The 23,851-nt window shown below is 38.0% G+C and overlaps 1 protein-coding gene across 1 annotated transcript; it reads right to left on the reverse strand.

Annotated features, from left to right (window-relative positions):
- Positions 1 to 1,086: 1,086 nt before the first annotated feature.
- On the reverse strand, positions 1,087 to 8,701 carry LOC139152737 (uncharacterized). The gene is made up of 7 exons (XM_070726055.1): positions 7,881 to 8,701; positions 6,979 to 7,245; positions 5,402 to 5,458; positions 4,950 to 5,102; positions 3,705 to 3,839; positions 2,630 to 2,756; positions 1,087 to 1,609 (listed from the first exon to the last, which is right to left on the reverse strand). Exons 2-7 carry the CDS (start codon positions 7,225 to 7,227, stop codon positions 1,440 to 1,442), a joined length of 891 nt encoding a protein of 296 aa, XP_070582156.1. The 5' UTR covers positions 7,228 to 7,245; positions 7,881 to 8,701; the 3' UTR covers positions 1,087 to 1,439.
- Between the last annotated feature and the right edge of the window lie 15,150 nt (positions 8,702 to 23,851).

The following is a 23,851-nucleotide window of genomic DNA, read 5'->3' on the forward strand; positions in this document are numbered from 1 at the left end:
TATACATGGGAGTCTATGGACTGCCTTATACATGGGAGTCTATGGTCTGCCTTATACATGGGAGTCTATGGTCTGCCTTATACATGGGAGTCTATGGTCTGCCTTATACATGGGAGTCTATGGAGGTGAAAACTAAAAAGTCCTCTACCACGGCCAAATTTGATCGCATTGTGAAACAAATCGACTTGCATCTGTATGAGGTATGGTACTATCCTTGTACCAAGTTTGAACGAAATCGCTCCAGGCGTCTCTGAGATATCTGCGTGAACGGACGGACGCACGGACGGACGGACGGACGCACGGACGCACGGACATGACCAAACCTATAAGTCCCCCCCGGACGGTGTCCGTGGGGACTAAAAATGATAGAGAAAACAGTGTGAAAATCTCAGTAATACTTTATGGGTTGCCTGTGCCAGTGTGAAAATCTCAGTAATACTTTATGGGTTGCCTGTGCTTATACATGGGAGTCTATGGACTGCCTTATACATGGGGGTCTATGGAGGTGAAAACTAAAAAGTTCTCTAACACGGCCAAATTTGATCGCATTGTAAAACAAATCGAAGTGCATCTGTATGAGGTAGGGTACTATCCTTGAACCAAGTTTGAAAAAAATCGCTCCAGGCGTCTCTGAGATATCTGGGTGAACGGACGGACGCACGCACGCACGCACGCACACACGGACGCACGCACGGACGCACGGACATGACCAAACCTATAAGTCCCCCGGACGGTGTCCGTGGGGACTAACAACACTCCTAACACATTACGCTTTCAAGTGTAGTGTTAATTTAGCTTCGCTACACTTCGTACACTTGTTCTCATTTGCATACAACTTCCCACCTCGCTTCTTGAATTAGATGAAGAGTCTTTTCTGAATATTTATTGCAGGTATCCGACTTTGAATTAACTGATCAAGAAATGATCGATCTGAAGGCACTCAATCAAAACTGGCGTGTATATCCCCATGACTGGCCGGGGCTGAATAGCCAACACGGCAAACAAAGTCCCGTGGGCTACAAGTATTGCGGCTAAGATACAGACAGAGAGACAGACAGACAGACAGACAGGCAGGCAGATCATGAGTAGAGTGAATCTTAATTATTAACCAGCTATATATAAGTTTATTCAAACTTTATTAAGCTTACATCGGTAAATGTTGCATTATTTGTGTGTAAATGTCATGCGACACGTTTAGCATTTCTGATCGTGTCATCAGCCTGAGATGTTATTAATAAATGGTGGTTATTATCAGGTAGATAGCGTATGTACTTAATAATCTGCATTCTCAGAACAAAACAGTAACTGATCAAGCTGGTATTGAAATCTGAATAATTCATGATTTAGCATTGCGTATAATGGCAATTATATGGCAATTAAAATTTCAGCGATAGGAAAACTCCATTATCAATGACGACACCAATAATCTCCTGGCGTTGTTACAAGGGTAACTTCGTATCATTTGAAACGTTGGTTGCATTTTGATCCAACACCTGATCGGGCTGAGGCTGTTCAGGTTGTCTCTGCGGAGCGGGCCCAGTGTAGCCGCTTTGCATGGGATAGGCTGGAGGGCTTTGTACCGTTGGGAGTTGGTGAGAGACCGTGCAATCTGTTGACAGAGTGTGTCATGAAGTTATTCACTAAAGCTATGGATTAGTGGAACAAAAACCCTCAATGGATGCAATAATGCTCTGCTTTGAGGATCGACCACTGCGAGTTTCCACATGGAAACCCCCGCACACACATGCGCACATAATATATATATATAAAGGTTTGGAAGTAATTGAAGTTTTCACTGTCTCAGTTTTGTGAACATTGATTTTTAATTTTTTGCCATTCAGTTGACAAAGGGATGGTGGCCATTTTGATTTTCAAACTTGGTGAATGTTCTTTAATTTCTCTTGTACCAAACTTTACGGGGTGTTTTATTTTTGATTCGGTCAGAGAATGCTCGACAGTTTCCTGAAGGAAGGATTGAGCAAAAGTTTTCGTATTCTAGTTTCGACGGGCGTACTTTCTTAAATTGCCTTTCAAGAATTTTATCTGACATCGAACAAATACATACTGTGTTGACAAATTGGATAGTATGTATTTCTATGCGACTTTAGAGACGAAACAATAAACTGTATTTATTAAAAAACCTGAAAAACAAGTCATTGAATATTACAGCTCATTGAGTCTCCAGTAATTACAGCGAAAACGGACTTCTCGAGTAATTACGTGTTACAATATTTAATACTTATCAAAAAACTCGACATGGATCGTTAAAATTGCTGTGCATGTGTCAGTGGAGTTCTCATTTTATGAGTGTTGCTAATTCCGCTGCACAGATGTGTAAATTTCAAAAGCGCTCATCTTAAGTCATTGTTTTAGTCTTACTTTAATTTCAGTTTACAGATCAACTACAGTGCGATTTATGGACGACGCTGTCGTCGTAATTGTGTGCACATGGGGACAGACAAATAGAAAGAGAGTCTTTGTATTTGTCTGTGACATGGGTCGGTATTAACGAAATGAAACCGTTGAGAAATAACATGACCACAGGGTTACGGGCATGTACCGATGAACAGTCGCCCGTGTGATTTATCTAGACGCTGAAAACACGGCTTCTATATATTTGCATACTCACTGTATGGATACATATTCTGTGCGGTAGACGGAATCAAGTAAACAGCTCCTGAAGGCTGATTTCCTTGAACTGCGTACATCACATTCGTGGCTGGTATCGCTCCTTCTTGCCCAGATACGTAGACTACCTGTCAACAATAAACAATGTGTGTCAATGTTTACAATTTAATACTCGCTGCCTTAAATAGCTTTTATTTTGTGCAAGGGAGGGGCAAACCACTACATGTTATCGAAATGCACTGTGGGTAAAAAGTCAACTTCTCACCACAGCAAGAGTTTGAGATAGTGATCTAATAAATACTTTGAACATTAAACACAATTGATTTTGGATAATTGGATGGTGAAGTAATGTCGGTATAATCTGCAAAGGTAAGCTTATATGCTTTTCTTTTTAAGTTATACGCTTGTTTTTATGAGTAATTTGTAATATTGCAACTTTCAGCCACAGGGAACCTAACAAATTTTAAAAATATGAAGATCCAATAATCCCAAATAGGTTCCAGTCGTGTTATTAAGGTAATCGCTGCCAGGACAAAAAGTTCTGTTTTTGTTAAAAAAACTACCTAAAGTCATTCATCTTTCCATCTTTTCAGGCATTTCTGGTATTAATTTCATATATAACCTAAAACTTTACCTTTGCTTCTGAGATCGTATGTGTTTTACATGTCCAAATCCGCCATATTGAAAATCAGGTCGACCACCTGAGACTTTTACGACTCACGTAGGTGGCAAAATTGTAATTAAGATAGATTGAATTGACCAGGCTATAGGTTTTTAAAATCACTCATAAAAAAAAACGTGACTACTTTCGAGACATCTAGCACTGCCATAAAAATGACGTCATAAGAGCACGAGATTTCCACATCATCATAACAATCTCCGTTAGCAGTTATTGTACTTTGAAGACCGTCAACAATAAACGAAATTAAGCTGTTTTACAAGACAGGTAAAGAAAAGGTCTAACATAATTAGCTTTCTCGGCATTGTATAATAGAGGTAGAATTCAAAACTATAATATGCACCCTCGAATCGATTTAGAGGCAGCTAATGGAGACGAAAGAAATTTGAATACTAACCTGTGGGGTCACTGTTTTACGACAACAGCGACAACAGCAATCAATACAACAGAGAACAGAATTGATGATAGCCAATAAAGCTGAGACAACAGACACGGATATCATGATGCCCTCTGCTGCCATACAATCATGTCGCTGTAAATCAAAGAATCAAATCAAATCAAATCAGATCTACAATATTACAGTGCTGTTGTATCACGTGGTCTGATCAATGGGATAATCTACACGTGACTGCAGTCATTCATGTTGGTCTCGTCCAATATGAGTAATCAAAACCATTTGCGATTTTAAAATTGGTGTACTCATTTGGACACTCACTCTCTCTCCCTCCCTCTCTCCCTCTTTCTTTCTTTCTTTCTCTCTCTCTCTCCCTCTTTCTTTCTTTCTTTCTTTCTTTCTTTCCACAGTACATGGTAAGACAAGGAGCTTAACACACGTTTGACAGTAAAAAAATTAGTTCAACAACTCTGAGAAACGAAACCATTTGCTTCTCGCAGACACTATTTTCAAAAAAACAGGTGTTAGAGATATCAATATTCCTGCTTTGCTCTCTCTCTCTCTCTCTCTCTCTCTCTCTCTCTCTCTCTCTCTCTCTCTCTCTCTCTCTCTCTCATATTATACACTGTGATATACGTATACACATATTTATATAAAGTGTATCAAGTACTCACAACATATGTACATATACACATACATACATCTAATTAGTTTATCATTCCCACCATATTTATATCTAGTTGTTCTGATTGGCAGCGTCTCTCTCATTAACACAAAAGGATATGTCTTCGGAGGTGGCGCCCTCTTGTGTGCAGCCACAGCTGAGCTAACTACGGCTGAATCAGACGGCACTTTCGTAAAATTGAACGGTAGGTTCACGAGACTTGACAAAAATAGCGCCGTGTCCGTTTGTACTCAAATTTATAGAGTTTCCAGGGCACTTTGCCCTGCCTTGACCTCAATCTATGCAAAGATTTGGACACAAAAGTTGTTTCGTGTAATACAATCGATAACGCATGATATAGCATGCCACTTGGTAAGACGATCGCGACATACTGTGTTGCCTGCCCTCGAGCGGGCGCTTGTTATGATAATATTGATGATGTCCTCGCCTTTGGCTCAGGCACCATCGGTATAACCGTCATATGCACCATCCATCAGGCAGCCTACAAATTATGATAATCTTACCCTTTCTATCGTATTTTATTAATACTCTCAAATTGTACAATAAATGACTCGCATACTTACAGTCAAATAATAACAGTCATATCTCTGAGTTATCTCGTTGTACACACAATCGTAGTCTTCTTGGTCTTCGGCAATTGCTACAGCATTTACAACCATCAAAGTCAAACAAAATGTAGACGCGTTGATTATCGATAAAACCATCGATGTTATAATCTGAAAGAGGGAGCGGATAAAGATGGAGTTGGCAGCTGATGAACCTTTGATGCATAATATACGTGGTTGCTATAGATTGAACTGGCCAATGGTTGATCTCTGCCAAAAAATGCACAGTTGCATACGGAAAAAGACCGCTAATTCTTTTCCGGGTAAAAAGACGGTTCGGGAGAAAAATAACGTGGCCCTTTACTGCCATGTCTCCTTGTGGAATAAGAAGAATAAGAATGGAATAAGATTGATACAAAGATAATCAGTCGACACAAGATGTACATTTACACAAACAGATTAGTACTTACCGTTCCCTTGCTCTTTTTCGATGCAGATAAACATCCGAAGGCACCTGTCACCACGAACTGGAAGAGTGCAGAAATTAAATTAAATAAGATTAGAACAGATTTTTTCATGTTTTCACTTTTGACCGAAAAAACCTCCCATTCTATAGCTGCGTCATACTTCATAATGTGTCATTTGTTTGATTTCGTGAGTAGCTTATGTCAGTGTAGCTAATCCACAACAGTGTTAATACCTTGCTACAAGAATGCACACTCGTCCTACAAAAATCGTTCATAGTCACAAAGCAGCAAGGTAGTTTAACCGTACTGGCACGTACGTCGATATGTCAAAGTTCAACGGGTACAGGAGAGGCTGTCTGATAGGGGCAGTGTTTTACAAAGTGAGACTTCACGCACGACCGATGAGGCATGACTGGAATCATTCTTGAAATGTGATCAGAGTCAGAGGAGCAGGTGCTAGAACGACATTGTGTTCTTTCGTAGAGAGCGTTTGTTTTGTTTTGCTTGTTCTTGAGGGGCGGGGTAACGCTATCAAATCGGAAACTCACTTCAAGAAAAAATTAAACGATTTTAAGTGCTAGAGAAGAGATAATTTAATAAATTATTGATTGACTGGAAGTCGCAAAGTCCTGGTGTCTGTCAAATAAACTGTTTATCCAGTTGCGATTTTCATCATAGACAGTCTCGCTTCTACTGTTTATGTTTGCACACACAAAAGACAAGGAGTTACGTCATTACATCACGTGAGTGACACGAGTGATGGATGGCTTTGTACGGCAATGCGATAGCACTATCTTTATTTACTTTTAGGCCAGGTAAACATCTGTCGGGTAGGTAAAGGTTGTCAATCTGTGTCGAAGCCTTCGTAAAAAACTTCAAAAAGTTGTGGACGCTATGATCGATCATATCTTTGGTCAGCAAAGGCAAGGATCACCGCTTTCCGTACTTTTTATCCTTTGGTCTGAGAATTATTGATGTACGTTGGAAATTGCTGACTAGCTATTTTGCGTGCTCGACAAAATTTAGAACTACTTCCCTTGAGCGTAACTATGAGCTAGCAATATGAAAGTAGAACGCGCCTCAGGCTCGGGGACAGTTTGTACTTTGGTCCCCGGGCCTGATTTTTATTCTTGCCTTGGTAAGAGAATGGTCGAAAGTTTCATTGAGGAAAGTTTGAGCAAAAGTTTAAGTCAGTCATTTTCGAGGCCCATATTACCTTAAATCTAACCCGGTCTTGTTCAAATCCTCACCCTTAAATCCCGTGACCTCACAAAGAAATATTTTAAATCATGCGTGATTTCATGACGTCATCTAATGCGAAATGACTGCCGCAAATGTATTCTTGATAACATGTTGAGAAAACCGGTCAGATTCCAAACTTTTCATTTCAAAGATTGCACTGGTCACTAAACCATTTGTGTCCTATGAGTTCAGTTTAAGGTAAAGTTGACCCAAAAATGCAACTGCCTGATTTTTCGTTGGGAAGGTTGTTGCATACAATAGAAACAAATTTTCTTCTTGGCCTAAGCTGACGGTAGAATATAAGTATTTGAAGACGTAAGACTTCAAATATGACTTACAAAAACTCCAGTCCATATCCCGGTGCCGCCGCCGCTAGCCGTACACTCCTTGCAGATAGCGGTTATGCCAGCCGCTATCGAGGCAAGACCAAGGATTACTTGGGTGATGCCAATACCAGCAGCTGTCTGGTGAGCAAAACGAGATCTTTGTTCTTGTTGTTGTTGTTGACTTGAGGTTTGTAGAATTACCGATGGCTGTTGGTACTGTCCAACTTGGTATGTGGGTATTGCTGGCTGTGGGTGCTGCATGTTCACGATGAAATTGTGCTGGAAGGACAAAAAATTCGTCAGTCAGAAAGTTTGCTAAAATCCTCCTTTCCGACTACAGGATTAAACGTTCATCCATCCCGTGTAGTTCTGTGCATAACTTTTGTTGAATACATACACTTAGACGAACTGTACACAAAAGATAGGGGTCTTCGCTGAGAGATGTTTTTGATTTCTGATCAAATGACGTCACATGTCTCCATTGGGAACGGCATGTTTCGCGCGGAGACTTCTGTTGTGTCTACATCATTCGTCTCATGGTATGTATGTCAGCATATTAAGTGCTGATAAGACTTGACCAGGGTAAAGGGATATTTATATAAACACTAATTCAGACATTATATATTTGAATCGATGTGGTGCTCGCAATGCCAGGATTTAGCGAGTCATCCGGGCTTGGCGAAACAGCTATAATCCCAACTTTCGTATTAACCCATCCTACGGCTAGCCTTGTGAAACTGTAGTGATACTGAAGGCTAAACATGTGGGACGGTTGAAAAGAACGCACGTATGTATTGTTCACTTGGTAGATGAAGAATATGACTTAAAGTGGCAAAAGTTACAAAATACCTCATATATATACAGAAATAGGTTTCGATATCGCCGTGGGGCGAATAAAGAAAGCGATAACTTACCAGATAATCAGGAAAAACAAACAAACAAACTAGCAGCAGAGTGATAAAAACGGACGTTTTGGAAGCAACCTTAAGTCAGTGGACGATGAAGTTTTCAGTGAAACACCACAAAGGTCTTACAGCTCTGCTCGTGGTGATTTATCCTCAATATCTGACTTGTTTTCCTTTGAGACTTTGCACTATCGCGGATACGTTGCATTGCGTAACGTTACATAAGTATTGTCCGTTTTAAGGAAAATAGGTGTGTAATATTTTATCCACATTGAGTCATTTCCGTTTAAAAAGGGGGCGATTCAATCTTTCAGAGAATCTCTAAATGCAACCTGGGTACACAACTGTTACGTAAACACGTCTTGAGGTTTCTTGACGCCAGTGTTTTAATCGGACGCTTAATCATGTACAGTGAGGCAAATGGTACTCAATGTTTACATTGTATGATAAATACTGAATTTAATATTCAACAAAAAGTAGATGTTTTACGGTGTACTGGGTTTAGTCCCTATATAGTGCAAAGCAGACACAGTCATACCTCTATTGGAATAAGACAGCCATTATTTTTTTCAACTTGCCTCGAAGTATGGCTAAGGTAACCTTGAAGATTCAAATTTGGGGCTTCGACATTTGAATCTTGCATGACGTCATCTATCTTCAAATATTATACCTAGCTATCGAATGGATAGGTAGCTATGGAAAGGAAGTATAGATCATTTGTCTCACTGTGTAGAAAACGTGAAATGGGCATTTAACATTACGCAAAAGGTTGGACTTGTGAAAAAGAAGCAGTCAACTTACCTGTCAGATGGGAATGTTTTCTATATCTCCCTTTATATCTTATCAAGAACGTCATCGTCACTACGGAAACACACTGACGTGTGCCGTTCTCACGTGTAAGCATATTGACGCGCGGGGGCGCTCTTTTGCCGACGCGGCGAGACACTGTGCCCCACTGGAAACTCAACGCTTACTTTTAAGGTTAATGTTGTTCAACGTACACAAAGTCAGTATACATACCAGGAAAAGAACTGGTAGTGGCTGACACACTTTCAAGAAATTCACTTCAGTGTATAGAAAAACCTGATACAGCAGAAGTAATACAAGCACTATCGAAAACCCGAAAGCAATGGAACCAGGGACACCAGACAAGATGGGAGAAATCGAACAGGAAACGATAGATGGTGAACAGCTGACTTAAAGACTGGAAAATATCCGTCCAGGATGGCCTTAACGCGCAAGAGAAGTGCAAGACAAATTTCAGCAGTACCACTCAGTGAGAAGCCAGCTTGAATTGAATGATAACAAATTCATATATCGGGAAAGAAATTGTCAAACTAACCACAGTGATAGAAGAGGTTCTGGAAAAACTCAAGCAGGGACATCAAGGCGTGAAAAAAGGTGCGAATAAGCAATACGTGCAGTATGATGGCCCGGTATCACCATCAATATCAAAATGAAGGTAGATACTCGCAAAATCTACCTTGAAAATAAACCACTGTCATGGAAAGAATGGATCGATTATTGCAAAACCATTGCCAGAGAGACCATGGCAGAAAATAGCTGTTGATCTAGATCTCAACAATAAGAAATATATTGTTGTCATGGACTATAACAGCAGATACCTAGAAATTGTACTCACCACGAGTACTACCTGGGAACAAATTATTGGAAAACTGTAAAATCTGTTCGCCAGATGGCGAATCCTTGCGATCGGTTGTTCCTTATTATGACCAGCAAAGATAAGCTTATGTAAATTTTTAAGTTTTGCGGAATCCTGACGAGTTTTGTTTCCCAATGAAAACATGAATTTGAGACTATGGAGCTGTCTTTTGCTATAACAAGGATATCCCTCGTCAACTTCGTTGAACGAAGTTCAAAGTACAAATATTAAGTGTGTGCACTGTAGACATCTTCTTCAGAATTGGATTATTCATGAACAGGTTAAACTAAACCGTGAGTGAACTGCTCACATCCACAACTTGCACTATGTAGGACAGTATGAAGGGTATAGAAGGGAAACTTGCGAACAATTAAGAGTAATGTACACAGCGATTACTGAAAAATGCCTATATTAATTCTTCCGAGCGATTTCGTATCCTGAAGTGTGCATAAAATAAACGAAGACCTATAGCATACGTGTATCAGCTCACTTATCAAAAAAAAAATTTTCATTCCCTCCTATATCTGAGTAGCGAAACGGATCTAGAGTGGTGTCCTTTCTTGCTTATGAAAAGATACGACTTGTAATGTATCAACATTTTAAAGACGATGAAATTGAGTGTAAGATGGTGAGTCGTTTACTGTAAGGCCTACAATAAGCCGACGAACAAATTGTTTCTCGGCACTTCCGATTTAAAATACACCGACAGGGTACAGAGCAGATGTATTTTGCAGAGCCTATGTTTAGTCTTTTTGGAGAAGTTGGTGTTTTGTGTCACGGTCGTCTTATTATCAACGAGCCTGATCAGCCATAATTCATCTTGTCTTCCGTTTTAGGTCTACATCGTGAACAAATTTATAAGCATTCACAAATGTCGATAATCGTTGGACCGTGGGTAGCTTCAACAACCGACCTCATTTCAACATGAGTTACAAAGAAGACGTTAAAGCGAGCTGTTTGTTAGATTGTATCGATTTCTTTTGACCTTATTTCAATCGTGTCGAGAAACCATAACAAAAAATAGTCTGAGTTCTGGCTTTCTCGTGATTACGAGGTCGTTTTATTCCTACTAACGCTTTTGAACTATAACACGATCATACGGAATGAAAACGTTTTGTCGCTGACACTATCTCGACCTGCTGTTGCGTAGGTCTTGAAGTGACTGTGTAGTAGAAAGCTGTTGCTTACTTAAAGGTATACTGTCATCTGTTCCAATTTTGCCACAGTTACCATGAAAAGAGAAAATCTAACTAATCACAGATTTCAAGCAGGTGGCCGCTTTTTAAAAACAACGCCCTCACATAGGCATTTTGAATACCAAGGGACGCCCCTTTGACCATATATGGGCATATTTAGATTACAGGTGACTGTATACCTTTAAGGTAGTATGCGCCTTGAGGACAGTTTTTTGAACTATCAAAGCTTTACTTTTCTGATCTACCAATAAGGGGGCATTTTAAAGCTCTTGCAGTAAGTTCAAGGAAACTTTTTACTGTCATAGTTTTTCAAAAAAAATAAGCTTAACTTTCCCCATCTGAGTTAACACGGTGATATCAACCATTTTGAATTTCAAATATCGGTAAATGTAAGGCAATTTGTTTCTCTAGTACCAAACTTTGCAAGGTGACCTTGATTTTTATCCTTGATTTGGGAGGAGTATAAATGAAAGTTTTATTTAGGAAAAATTGAGCAAAAGCTTAAGTCTTTCGCTTACAGGTGTATACTACCCTAAGCTAGCTGAAAAGTACAGCGACCACGGTGGAATGACAGGCTTGAAAAGACTGGCTTGCAATTTGGCTTCCTGGAAGCAATGCAACTATAGACGAGACAAATAATCGGCGATAATTCTAGATTAAAAAAGCAAACATTTAAGTTGCGTCTTGCCACAACTGAGACTCAGTAAGATATGCGTCAACTTATTTCAATTTTTCAACAAATAAAAACACAAAAAAGACATCGTCTTTTTATGCACGCTAATTAGATTGTTTACGTCGTTGGGAAGTGAGGAGATGAATGTCATCAGTATATAAAGCAATGAAATTAAACTGTGACAGTCACAACTATTTTTTCCAATGCTTAATGTTTCTCAATTAAATGCCTGGCCAAACCACCACAAGCAATTTCTAAGAACCTTATAGTGATGTATGTATTGTCGGCCATATGACATGCAGATAGGTCCGGATGTATGTATAATAGCATAAATTTTCAAACAGGATAATCAATCAACTTGAAAAACCGGCAGCATGCCCGTTTCCTGTTCTCTTTATACCATTTCACTTTTATGTGATATACACGATATATTGCGGTACACGCTACAAAGAGAATGGTACGTTGTTCCAAATTGCCTCGTGTTCTACGCGAAACCCTTCGGTTTTCCATCGAATTTCGCAAGGTCTCTGAAAGAGAGTCTTTAAGTGTCATAGTTCTACATGAACTTCAGATAATTACGAAATTGAGTTGTGAAGATCTTGATACACGAAATATGCACTCCGTAATTGAAAGACTAAAATGTCTGTTCAACCTTCCGTAAGGATTACTGTCAATGGTTCGCAAAATTTAGTACCAGGGCAAATATTCGCTCGTCTATTTTTTTGTTTTCATAATTTAGTTTTTGCCGAGTCATCGAGGTTCAATTTTGATTACATGTAGGGAAATTCCTCGCTGTATGGGCACATCTACCGCTGACTAAAGCGCAAATACCCATGAAATGTTATGTACATTTCTTATCATTTTATTTGACCTTTAACGTTAAACGATTCAGTAAAAGCGAAATGTACTAAACCCAAAATAGATGCGCCTTTATTGCAGTAACTTACCAAATATTTAATAACACATAAAATTCAAAACGGGCGCCACCATATGTTTACTCTATCGGGAAATTAAATTTCAATATTCACATTTTTTTTATTTACTTAAGGTAGTATGCGCCTCGATGGTGAAGGACTTCAACTTTTGCTAAAACTTTCCTAAACGAAACTTTCAACCATTCTCTTACCAAATCAACAATAACAATCAGGCATCACCGTGCAAATTTTTGAACTAGCGAAACAAATTTCCCAATATTTTGCGATTTTTGAAATTCAAAATGGCCGCCATCATTGTGTTAGCTCTATGGGAAAAAGTAAAATTTTGGATTTTCGTGAAACTAAGATGGTTAAAATTATTCTTTCTCCAAGAGCTTTAAAATGAACCCCTACAAGTGGTAGATAAGAAAAGAATTGTAAAAGTTTGAGAGTCCGAATAGGTGTCCCCCCGAGGCCAGATCTACCTTAAGGTTTCAAAATGAAATCCCTATAAGTGGTATACCAAAACAATATTGAGAAGGTGTGATAGTCGAAAATATCTATCCCTAGGGCGCATTCTACCTGAACGACCAAATAAGACTGACTTGTTTAAAACACATTAACACTGTTAAAATCATATAGCTTTTCTGGATATCACTCCGCAATGTAAAATATTTGAGTTACTTTCCCTACATTACAAAAGTTTCTATTTTCACGGGGCACACGTTTTTATTCAAATTAAGTAGTATGAGCCTCGGAAGTATATGACGTAAATTTTCGCTTAAATTTTCCTCAAGCAATCTTTCAACCATTCACTTTCAAATTCAAGAAGAAAAAAAAATAAGTGATCATCGTGCAAATTTTGGTAGTAATGATTACCCAAGATTTACCGATATTTGAAATTCAAAATGTCCGCCATCCCATTGTTAACTCCATGGAGGAAAATAAAATTTTCGATTTAAAAAACCTACGACGGTTAAAATTTTTCTAACTTAAATAGCTTCAAAATGAATACCCACAAATCGTAGATCACAAAAGAATAATTGAAAAAGTTTGAGAGTTCGAATACCTATCCTCGAGGTGCATTGCATCAGAATGCCCCTTGTTAAAGTAACTGTTTCAAAAACATGCCATATATTAGCAAAGTTGCATTGTATTTTTCGTAAATGAATCAGGGTGGAGATCCCCAACTCCTTGCTAGCCACTGTGCTGGATACACAAAACGTGATACGTTCTGCTAAACTGTAACATATGCAGCAAGAAGTTGAACAGAAACACGAATTTCATCTCATCTTTTAGAAATAATATGAAGTTTTCTCAAGATTTTACTAAAAGAAATGATTTCTTCGATTCTGTTGAACAACCAGTTCAACTACATAATGTGCGTTCAAGCTCTGGCAGTCACTGACCGTCTCATTCTGAGTTTGACCATGTATCGAAAGGTTAACTTTGCGTCTGGACATGTGTTTCAATCCTGCTCTATATGTGAATGGGATAACATAGCGTTTCTTGCTGATTAAATCATCTTATGCGTGACAGTGAGGAATCAATTGACAAGATAATGATATCGAACGTTAGATGAGACCACATAACTTCTTCGGCGTTTGTGATTTCAAATACGTTTCGATAAACTCATCTTGTTACCAATTACATGATGCAGTTTGGGTTGCTGTTGGTGCCGCACGTTCCGTCAGCCGAATGTCTGATTATCAAGCAGATTTCCTAGGAAAAATTGATCATCGTATCATCATCTTCACAATTATCGTCGTCAGTCAGTTTTTGTTGCTATTTTTGAGCGTACATTTCCTTGTTGTTCATTGTCACGCATTGAGAACCGTTAAACGCCATTCAACATTAAATGCAGAAGCGGTCAACAAGACAAGCAATTTCAATGCACTTAACTGTAAATAGTTCAGCTTCTTACCTCATCGGTTGTATTTGCCGGCGTATTTTGACCCGGCCGACAATCTACCGGCAGATTGAAACCTGAAAAACCAAATGTACATCACCTTCAGTATTTGCATCATGTGTCTCGTAAAACCTACACTGTCTATTTGCTTGTCGCCAGAAATAATAACTTATGCCCGCTTTTTGTTCATATCATCTTTATATTTTCCGGGGCATTGTAATGTCTAAAACAGTGTTCTGCACATACGCTCCATTAAGAAATATCACACCCTACCGACGTAAAGGTCGACGCTGTAAAATTGACACAAAGTAAACACGGTGTAAAATTCACTCCTCTGCAATATACAAATATTCTAACAAAATTATATGTTTAAAAATACTGAGAGCTCACGCTCTTGATGATTGACCAAATTGATTTTTTTTTTTTACACAAAATTTTGTATTTTCATTGTAAAGATGTATGATTTTATTCCTGTTATCTTCTGTTGCTCGGCATATATTAACTTTCTACTTTGACAATATGCTCGCATTCTAGCGAACATATTTACGTATGTATAACTAACTGGCTGTCTGCGGATCCCACTAGTTCACTGAGAACCGATTCCGCCTCTCTTTTTTAGCTCTTGTGTGCATTATATTTACATATTTATTGTGAAATTTAATTCAATTCATGACCCCCACTAAGGAAAAATGCAGGGGAGTTTTGTTGAAATGAAATTGTTCGGGACTCGAAATAATTGAATCTGTTAAGAAAGCTTAAAAAATTATGGTAATAGTGATAAAATAATAAGTATCATACTAGCTAGACTGACGCAATATGAGGAACTCATATGAACATTTGAGGTTATGAAATAGGCTTGGCGTAAATTACCACACAAACCTGATAAACAGCTGCCTAAATTAATTCTTCATTGTCACGTGAGGATTCCCTATATCTTTCTCTGATTAACCATGTGCCTTGTCTCATGTATGTGTGATTGTGTGTGTATCTTTGTGTAAATTTCTTTATTTGATATTTGTTGTGTGTTAAGAGAACTTGTAACATCCCTTTTGATATGAACATGACGTTTGGATAATGAGTTGGTATGGCATATTTCTTACAGTATGATATTTTTACCACGGTGCTAATTTGTTTTCTTTCATTTTTAACTTTCAGAGTACTTGGCAATTTTTCCGCAAAGCATTGGCGACTTTTTGTACAAATAAGAAAAAACATAGGTGAACACGTTCATCTGTGTTCAGTCTGTATATTGGACATTGTATGTCCATGGTCCATGGCTGACAAGGGTCTTTCCCACGAAATTCTCATAATATATGGCGACATTTTTACTTTATTATATTTTATCTTTCTTCGAACACCTTGACACGTGCTTCCCGAGTCAAGCAATATAGTTTGTTCATTTTGAATCCAAGGCTCATAAATTGGCTGCACGGTTTCTGGGATGGAAAATACAGCCTGCATCATCAAAACAAACGACATTACTCTCATGGAGAAGAAGGACAACCAATTCCACATAACCGCTTGAAAATGTTGACAAGATAAACATATTTGTCAATTGCAAGGCATGTGTCGATTCAATTTTTTTTATACAAGGCTAGCATAGTAAACAGTGGGAACACTTTGAAGAGATACCTATGGCTGTAGAGGATACGATACTCAAAACACAATATGCAAATTATGAGTTCAACTGTTTATAACAAATTAAAAGGGATAGAACTGCTACAATATTTGTACACACCTAAATACGTCTGAAAACAGGCCGCATGTCGATTGTCAATTCTATACAACTATTCAGACTTATGTATTTGATGTGATATTTTATACCCGTCAAGGAGAAGTTACACATAATTAATGATAATAAACTAAAACTATTGACTTGACTTAGAGTTCTGAATAAATCTCCATATAAGTTGACAGACGAACAAATTTTACTTTTTGAAAATTCAGACTGACCTATCACCCAATGACACAGCTGAGTAGGAAGCTAATTGTGAGGCATGGTGCCGTTTTTATTGAAGTCTTGCCGTGACGTATCAATTACGCTCTGTCGACGGTGCCTGTCTGTAAAAGATATGAATTCATGTTTCGATTTGTAGGATTCGACATATATTCTTTAAGAAGATTATCTTCAGTCAACATATTGTAAAAAACCATATGTGGCTCGCATACATAAGTTCTGCATCCTCACAAAATATATGCTTTCATTTTTCATGTCAGCGAAATATCAAATACACCAACGCAGTTGACATTAATTTTATTCAATAGCATCTTCTATTTAATTGAATCTATGTACTGCCGACAGTAGGCGGAGAGCTAATATCGGATAATATGAGGTTCATTTAGAACTTCCGTCAGTTCTTGTCTCTCACTCAAAGATCAGTGGGTCCAAACACTTGCTCTGTCCTAAAGGTTTGTCCTTAATGGTTAGAAGCATCTTGTTCTGCAAAGTCAATCATCAGACTGCCACGTGTCTATCTTGCAACCACACGCTTTGCTTCAACACTGCCAGTATTTTATCCAGAAAAACTAAAAGTTATGTATATGAGTTTCCGTTGGTATCTTTATTGTTTTGATATGGCCGAGCGGCACGCTGACGCTCATTAAAGCCTTTTTTATTGACACTTTCATTGGGCGGCCGAGTCGCTTTTCAGTAATTTTTATGGGGCTCATTCTGAAAAAAAAAATCTGAATAACTACAGATCACAGAAATAGGTACAAGAAGAGAGAAACTACAGCGAAGCATTCCTTCGGATATAATCTTTCAAGTTACATTTGAAGGTATAAACATTCGTACTTTGTTTGATATCCGTAGGAAAGGAATTCTACACTAACACGATTGGAACTAATTTGGGATAATTGGATGGTGAAATAATGTCGATTTAAACTACAAATGTAATCTCATCTGCTTTTCTTTTTACATTACACACTTGTTTTTATGAGTAATTTGTAATATTGCAACATTCAGCTATACGGCAACTTACACTTTTGAGAAATTTGAAAAATATGAAAATCCAATTATTCCAAATTAGTTCCAATCGCATTCCCTTTAAACCCTCGGAAGTGAAAGCTATGTTGACCAACTTTTGAATATATCTTGATACATAACAGTCCTGGCGATACGCAGACCGTATATTATGGTCATTAACACTGCAGTTGAGAGTAAATTAGCTGGATACATGTTGTGGGCAAACTCCATTAACCATTAAAATTGCCCTAAAGTAAAAATAAATACACTGTCTAATTGACATAATATTAAGAGAGGAAAATAAATGGTGTGATGAAAAATCAAAGGGAAGTTCAAAAATTAAACGTAATGCTCGTTTCTAGAGAATGAAAACTTTATCAATATTATTTACTATTGCATTACCCTATACTTTGCAGCAATAGTCAAGATCACATATCTGAAAACAGTCCCAGCAGCCCAGCATATTGAGTAGGTTATGAAAAAATGCAAACAAAGATTGCATTGTTGCGTTAAAAAGTAAACTTGCTGCAAGTTTTTCGAAACGTCTGACTCACCTTTATAATTAATTGCAACGATAGATGTGAACAGCTGACAAAAACTGGAATATATCAGTGTAGGATGGCCTAAAGCTAATTGTGAGGAATGGTGCCGTTTTTATTGAAGTCTTGCCGTGACGTATCAATTACGCTCTGTCAACGGTGCCTGTCTGTAAAAGATATGAATTCATGTTTCGATTTGTAGGATTCAAGATATATTCTTTAAGAAGATTATCATCAGTCAACATATTGTAAAAAAAAACTCTGTGGCTCGCATACATACGTTCTGCATCCTCACAAAATATGTCCATACATTTTTCATGTCAGCGAAATATCAAATACACCAACGCAGTTGACATTAATTTTATTCAATTGCATTTTCTATTTAATTGAATCTATGTACTGCCGACAGTAGGCGGAGAGCTAATATCGGATAATATGAGGTTCATTTAGAACTTCCGTCAGTTCTTGTCTCTCACTCCAACATCAGTGGGTCCAAACACTTGCTCTGTCCTAAAGGTTTGTCCTTAATGGTTAGAAGCATCGTGTTTTGCAAAGTCAATCATCAGACTGCCACGTGTCTATCCTGCAACCACACGCTTTGCTTCAACACTGCCAGTATTTTATCCAGAAAAACAAAAAGTTATATATGAGTTTCCGTGGGTATCTTTATTGTTTTGATATGGCCGAGCGGCACGCTGACGCTCATTAAAGCCTTTTTATTGACACTTTCATTGGCGGCCGAGTCGCTTTTCAGTAATTTTTATGGGGCTCATTCTGAAAAAAAAATCTGAATAACTACAGATCACAGAAATAGGTACATGAAGAGAGAAACTACAGAGAAGCATTCCTTCGGATATAATCTTTCAAGTTACATTTGAAGGTATAACAACTAGTACTTTGTTTGATATCTGTAGGAAAGGAATTCTACACTCACACGATTGGAACTAATTTGGGATAATTGGAAGGTGAAGTAATGCCGATTTAAACTACAAATGTAATCTCATCTGCTTTTCTTTTTACATTGCACACTTGTTTTTATGTGTAATTTGTAGTATTGCAACATTCAGCTATACGGCACCTAACACTTTTGAGAAATTTGAAAATATGAAAATCCAATTATTCCAAATTAGTTTCAATCGTATTCCCTTTAAACCCTCGGAAGTGAAAGCTATGTTGACCAACTTTCGAAATATATCTTGATACATAACAGTCCTGTCGATACGCAGACCGTATATTATGGTCATTAACACTGCAGTTGAGAGTAAATAAGCTGGGTACATGTTGTTGGCAAACTCCATTTAACATTAAATTGACCTAAGTAAAAATAAATACATTGTCTAATTGACATAATATTAAGAGAGGAAATAAATGGTGTGATGAAAAATCAAAGGGAAGTTCAAAATTAACGTAATGCTCGTTTCTAGAGAATGAAAACTTTATCAATATTATTTACTATTGCATTACCCTATACTTTGCAGCAATAGTCAAGATCACATATCTGAAAACAGTCCCAGCAGCCCAGCATATTGAGTAGGTTATGAAAAAATGCAAACAAAGATTGCATTGTTGCGTTAAAAAGTAAACTTGCTGCAAGTTTTTCGAAACGTCTGACTCACCTTTATAATTAATTGCAACGATACATGTGAACAGCTGACAAAAACTGGAATATATCAGTCTAGGATGGCCTAAACGAGCAAGAGAAGTGCAAGACAAATTTCAACAGTACCACTAAGTGAGAAACCAGCTTTGACTGAATGATAGCAAATTCATATATCGAGAAAGAAATTGTCAAACTAACCACACTGATAGAAGAGTTGCTGGAAAAAGTATTCGTGTGTTCGGTATCAGACACTTCGTGTTCGTGTCGGCTACATGGACGATCTGCCTAGATTTTTCCAAGGCTTCCGTTCGGTGAACCACGAAAAAGTGACTAAACGGAGAGGAAAATGGACATCCACTTGGGTATCCTTCTATATGTAAGCGCTCGATGCACCCGACTCCGGATTATGATGTGTTTTTTTTTGTTTTTTTTTTCTGCAGAATTGCTAGAAAAACGCTCACTTTCTCGCCGCAATTTTGAAAATGTGCACGACTGTGCACTTTTTACAGTGTCTGAACCGTAGCTCCCTTCCCCCAACACACCCGGCAAAGGGAGTGGTAGAGCTACGGATCCGCAGCAACGGGTTTTCATTCTGTTCATATGCATTTTCATTTGATTCAAAGTAATTAATGCTTCATCTGTTAAGAGTTTTTTACCACTGACTAAAACAATTTTCGTTGCTGTGTCGCTGTTTTCACAAGATAATGACCGTTTGATCATGGAAAGTTGAGTTGCTTTTACGTGCAGCCAACGCATGCCGGTGCGGTGACAGACAGTTCACTATGCTATGCTATGCCACGCTGTTGATCGGCAGCATACATGATGATGTCTTCGTTCCAAGTTTACTTTTTATTTCAAGATGTGAGTCAAACAAATTTCATCAAATTGCCACTTCTGTATCTAGGTATTGTGTAATCAGTTTGATTTGAAAATATTTCGTCGTCGATTAAGAGCGGAAATCGTCGCTGACTTTTGCTGTCTTTTGGCTATGGTTGTATATCAATTTTTTCTGTCCTTTCCATACAATCGCCGCCGGTACCATCAAGGGTGGGACGTGTGGTACGGTGAAATTGACACTATTCATACAAATTGAAAGGAGTAATAACTAGTGACATTGGAAAACAAAGAAGCTACAAATAATCTGTCTTCCTTTCGTGTGATCGTACGGAAGTTGACCAGTCCGTGCCATTGTGAACATTTTGCCGCTGAACCTCATAGCGTCGCGGGTAACAATGATAGCGTCGGGTGAGATCGAAAGCGTCGCGGGCTTGAACGATAGCGTCGTGGGCCGCGACGCTGGTTTGGGCTGGGGAGAACCCTGTTAAAGCCTCGTATATGTATACAAATATGTTCGGCAAAACTTATAATAAATTATAAAACCCATCTTCAAAATGCGATCGCTCTCCAAAACGTCACAATAGCTAAGCTCTTGAACGATGACGCACGGTCGCTATGGTTGAATCATCGCAAAGCAAAAATTCAACATGTCCGCCAAGACCAGTCAAAACCATATGGCACAAGACCACTAATTACTTCCCAAAGGCCACCATAGTAGCGTTGAGCTAGATTTTCCTATTTTAAAACAATCAGCGGCACGAATCCTCTTAACAAGTGTTAGGTCAATGTCAGCTTGAATACTGATGAATTTTTCGTGTGGGCAAGTCCACGGAAATTTTGAGATAGCGATGAAAATAGCGCCATCAGTGGTGTTTCTGACAAAATTCAGGCTTATTGTTATGACTTCTATTAGACCTAGAACTGATCATATTACCAACAAATGCTTCAGCCATTGTTCTCAACAGTCTGCATTTGATTCAGGCAGAAAAATATCTTTACAAAAATTCTTGACGTTAAAGTTCAAACTAAACAAGCATACATGCAGATATCAAAACTTCAACGTCTGAACTATTTTTCTTCTGGTAACAATCCCGAAGTGAATTACTGGTCTTGTGCCATATGGAAGGCGTATGACATAAAAGTATAGCGCCACGTACGGCGAGTATTTAAGAAAAAAATAAATATCAAAAAGCAACAGAAAACAAAGCGAAAGAAAGCTAGAATTATTAATAGCTGAACGCAATATGATATTTGTACAATGCAAAAATAAAAAATATTAAACAAACAAGAAATGCTCGTGAAACCCGTCCGAGCTGAGCGATGACGTCATAAGCGTGTCGCAATGCATTCTAGGTAATGAAGGTAAAATTTGTGTACAGCATGTTCTATGGTAGTAATACGAGAAAGAAAGAAAGAAAGAAAGAAAGAAAGAAAGAAAGAAAGAAAGAAGGAAAGTGAGCTAAAACTAACAGTTCCAGAGCTGGTCTCTGGAACTAATAATCGATTATGGCAACGCCATTTCCAGAGAGACCATGGCTAAAAATAGCTGTTGATCTAGGCGACCTCAACGATAAGAAATATATTTCTTGGACTACTAAAGTAGATACCTAGAAATTGTACTCACCACAGGTATTACCTGGGAACAAGTCATTGGAAAACTGCAAAATCTGTTTTCCAGATGGCGAATCCTTGTGATCGGTTGTCCCTTGTTATGATCAGCAAAGATAAGAAGATTTTTAATTTTATTGAATCCTGACGAGTTTTGTTTTCTAATGAAAACGTGAATTTGAGACTAGTTAGCTGTCTTTTGCTAATACAAGGATATCCCCCGGCAGCTTCACTACTGCAAAATGCCTATATTAATTCTTCCGGGCGGTATAGTTTGTTCATTGTGAATCCTAGGCGAAGAAATTGACTGCACGGTTTCTGGGATGGAAAATATAGTTTGCATCATCAAAGCAAACGGCATTACTCTCATGGAGAAGGACAACCAATTCTACATAACCGCTTGAAAATGTCGACAAGATAAACATATTTGTCAATTGCAAAGCATGTGTCGATTCAAATTTTTTTTATACAAGGGTAGGATAATAAACAGTGGGAACACTTTCAAGAGTTACCTATAGCTGTAGAGGACACTAGTGCATACTCAAAACACAATATTCTAATTATGAGTTCAACTGTTTATTACAAATTAAAAGGGATAGAACTGCTACTACATTTGTTGATATCTATATACGTCTGAAAACAGGCCGCAGACTTATTCAGACTTATGTATTTGATGTGCTATGATTTTATACCCGTCCAGGATAAATTACACGTAATGAATTGATTTAAATCTCTATAAGTCGACACACGAACAAATTTTACATTTATTTTACATTTTGAAATTCAGACTGACCTATGACCCAATGACACAGCTGAGTAGGAAGCTAATTGATTGAGACATGGTGCCGTTTTTATTGGAGTCTAGCCGTGACGTATCAATTACGCTATGTCGACGGTGTCTGTTTGTAAAAGATATGAATTGATGTTTCGATTGGTAGGATTTGAAATATATATTGTTTAAGAAGGTTATCATCAGTCAACATAGTGTAAAAACATGTATGGCTCGCATACATACGTTCTGCATCCTCACAAAATATGTCCATTCTTTTTTCATGTCAGCGAAATATCAAATACACCGACGCAGTTGACATTAATTTTATTCAATAGCATCTTCTGTTTAATTGAATCTATGTAATGCCGACACTAGACGTAGAGCTAATATCGGATAATATGAGGTTCATTTAGAACTTCCGTCAGTTCTTGTCACTTTCTCAAAGATCAGTGGGCCCAAACATGGGCTCTGTCCTAATGGTTTGTCCTTAATGGTTAGAAGCACTGTGTTCTGCAAGCCAATAATAAGACTGCCACGTGTCTCTCCTGCAACGACACGCTTTGCTTCAACACTGCCAGTATGTTATCCAGAAAAGCTAAAAGTTTAGTTATACGTGGGCATTTTGATGGTTTTGATATGGCTGAGCGGCACGCTGACGCTCATTAAAGCATTTTATTTACACTTTTATTGAGCGGTCGAGTTGCTATTCAGTAATTTTTATCGGGCTCATTCTGATAAAAAATCTGAAATACTACAGAACTCAAAAAGAAGAGAAAAACTACAGAAGGTATAAAGACTGGTACTTTGTTTGATATCTATAGGAAAAAAATTCTACACTTCAGACCCTCGGAAGTGAAACCTATTTTGACCAACTTTTGAAATACATCTCGGTATATAACAGTTCCGGTGATACGCAGACCGTATATTATGGTCATGAACACTACCGTTGAGAGTAAATAAGCTGCATACATGTTATGGACGAATTCCATTCAACATTAAAATTGCCCCAAAGTAAAAAAATATACTGTCTAATTGACATAATATTAAGAGATGAAAATAAATCGTGCTAGGAAAATCAAAGAAGGTTCAAAAACAATACGTAATGCTCGTGTCTGGAGAATGAAAACTTTATAAATGTTCTTTTCTGTTGCATTATCCATACAATGCAGCAATAATCAGGATCACATATCCCAAAGCAGTCCTAGCAGCCTAGCATATTAAGTAGGTTGTGAAAAAACGCAAACAAAGACTTCATTGTTGTGTTAAAAAGTAAATTTGCAGCTTGTTGCAAGTGTTTCGAAACG

Source organism: Ptychodera flava, chromosome 2 (assembly GCF_041260155.1).
Source record: "Ptychodera flava strain L36383 chromosome 2, AS_Pfla_20210202, whole genome shotgun sequence".
NCBI classification, from domain to species: Eukaryota; Metazoa; Hemichordata; class Enteropneusta; family Ptychoderidae; genus Ptychodera; species Ptychodera flava.

Excerpts from the sequence above, each read along its gene's own strand:
- LOC139152737 (XM_070726055.1), bottom strand. The coding sequence starts at position 7,227 with ATGCAGCACCCACAGCCAGCAATACCCACATACCAAGTTGGACAGTAC. Across the intron at positions 3,840-4,949 it reads ATGACTGTTATTATTTGACT|CGACATGATTGTATGGCAGC; the intron begins GTAAGTATGCGA and ends TTTGATTTACAG. Across the intron at positions 2,757-3,704 it reads GTAAAACAGTGACCCCACAG|GTAGTCTACGTATCTGGGCA; the intron begins GTTAGTATTCAA and ends TATTGTTGACAG.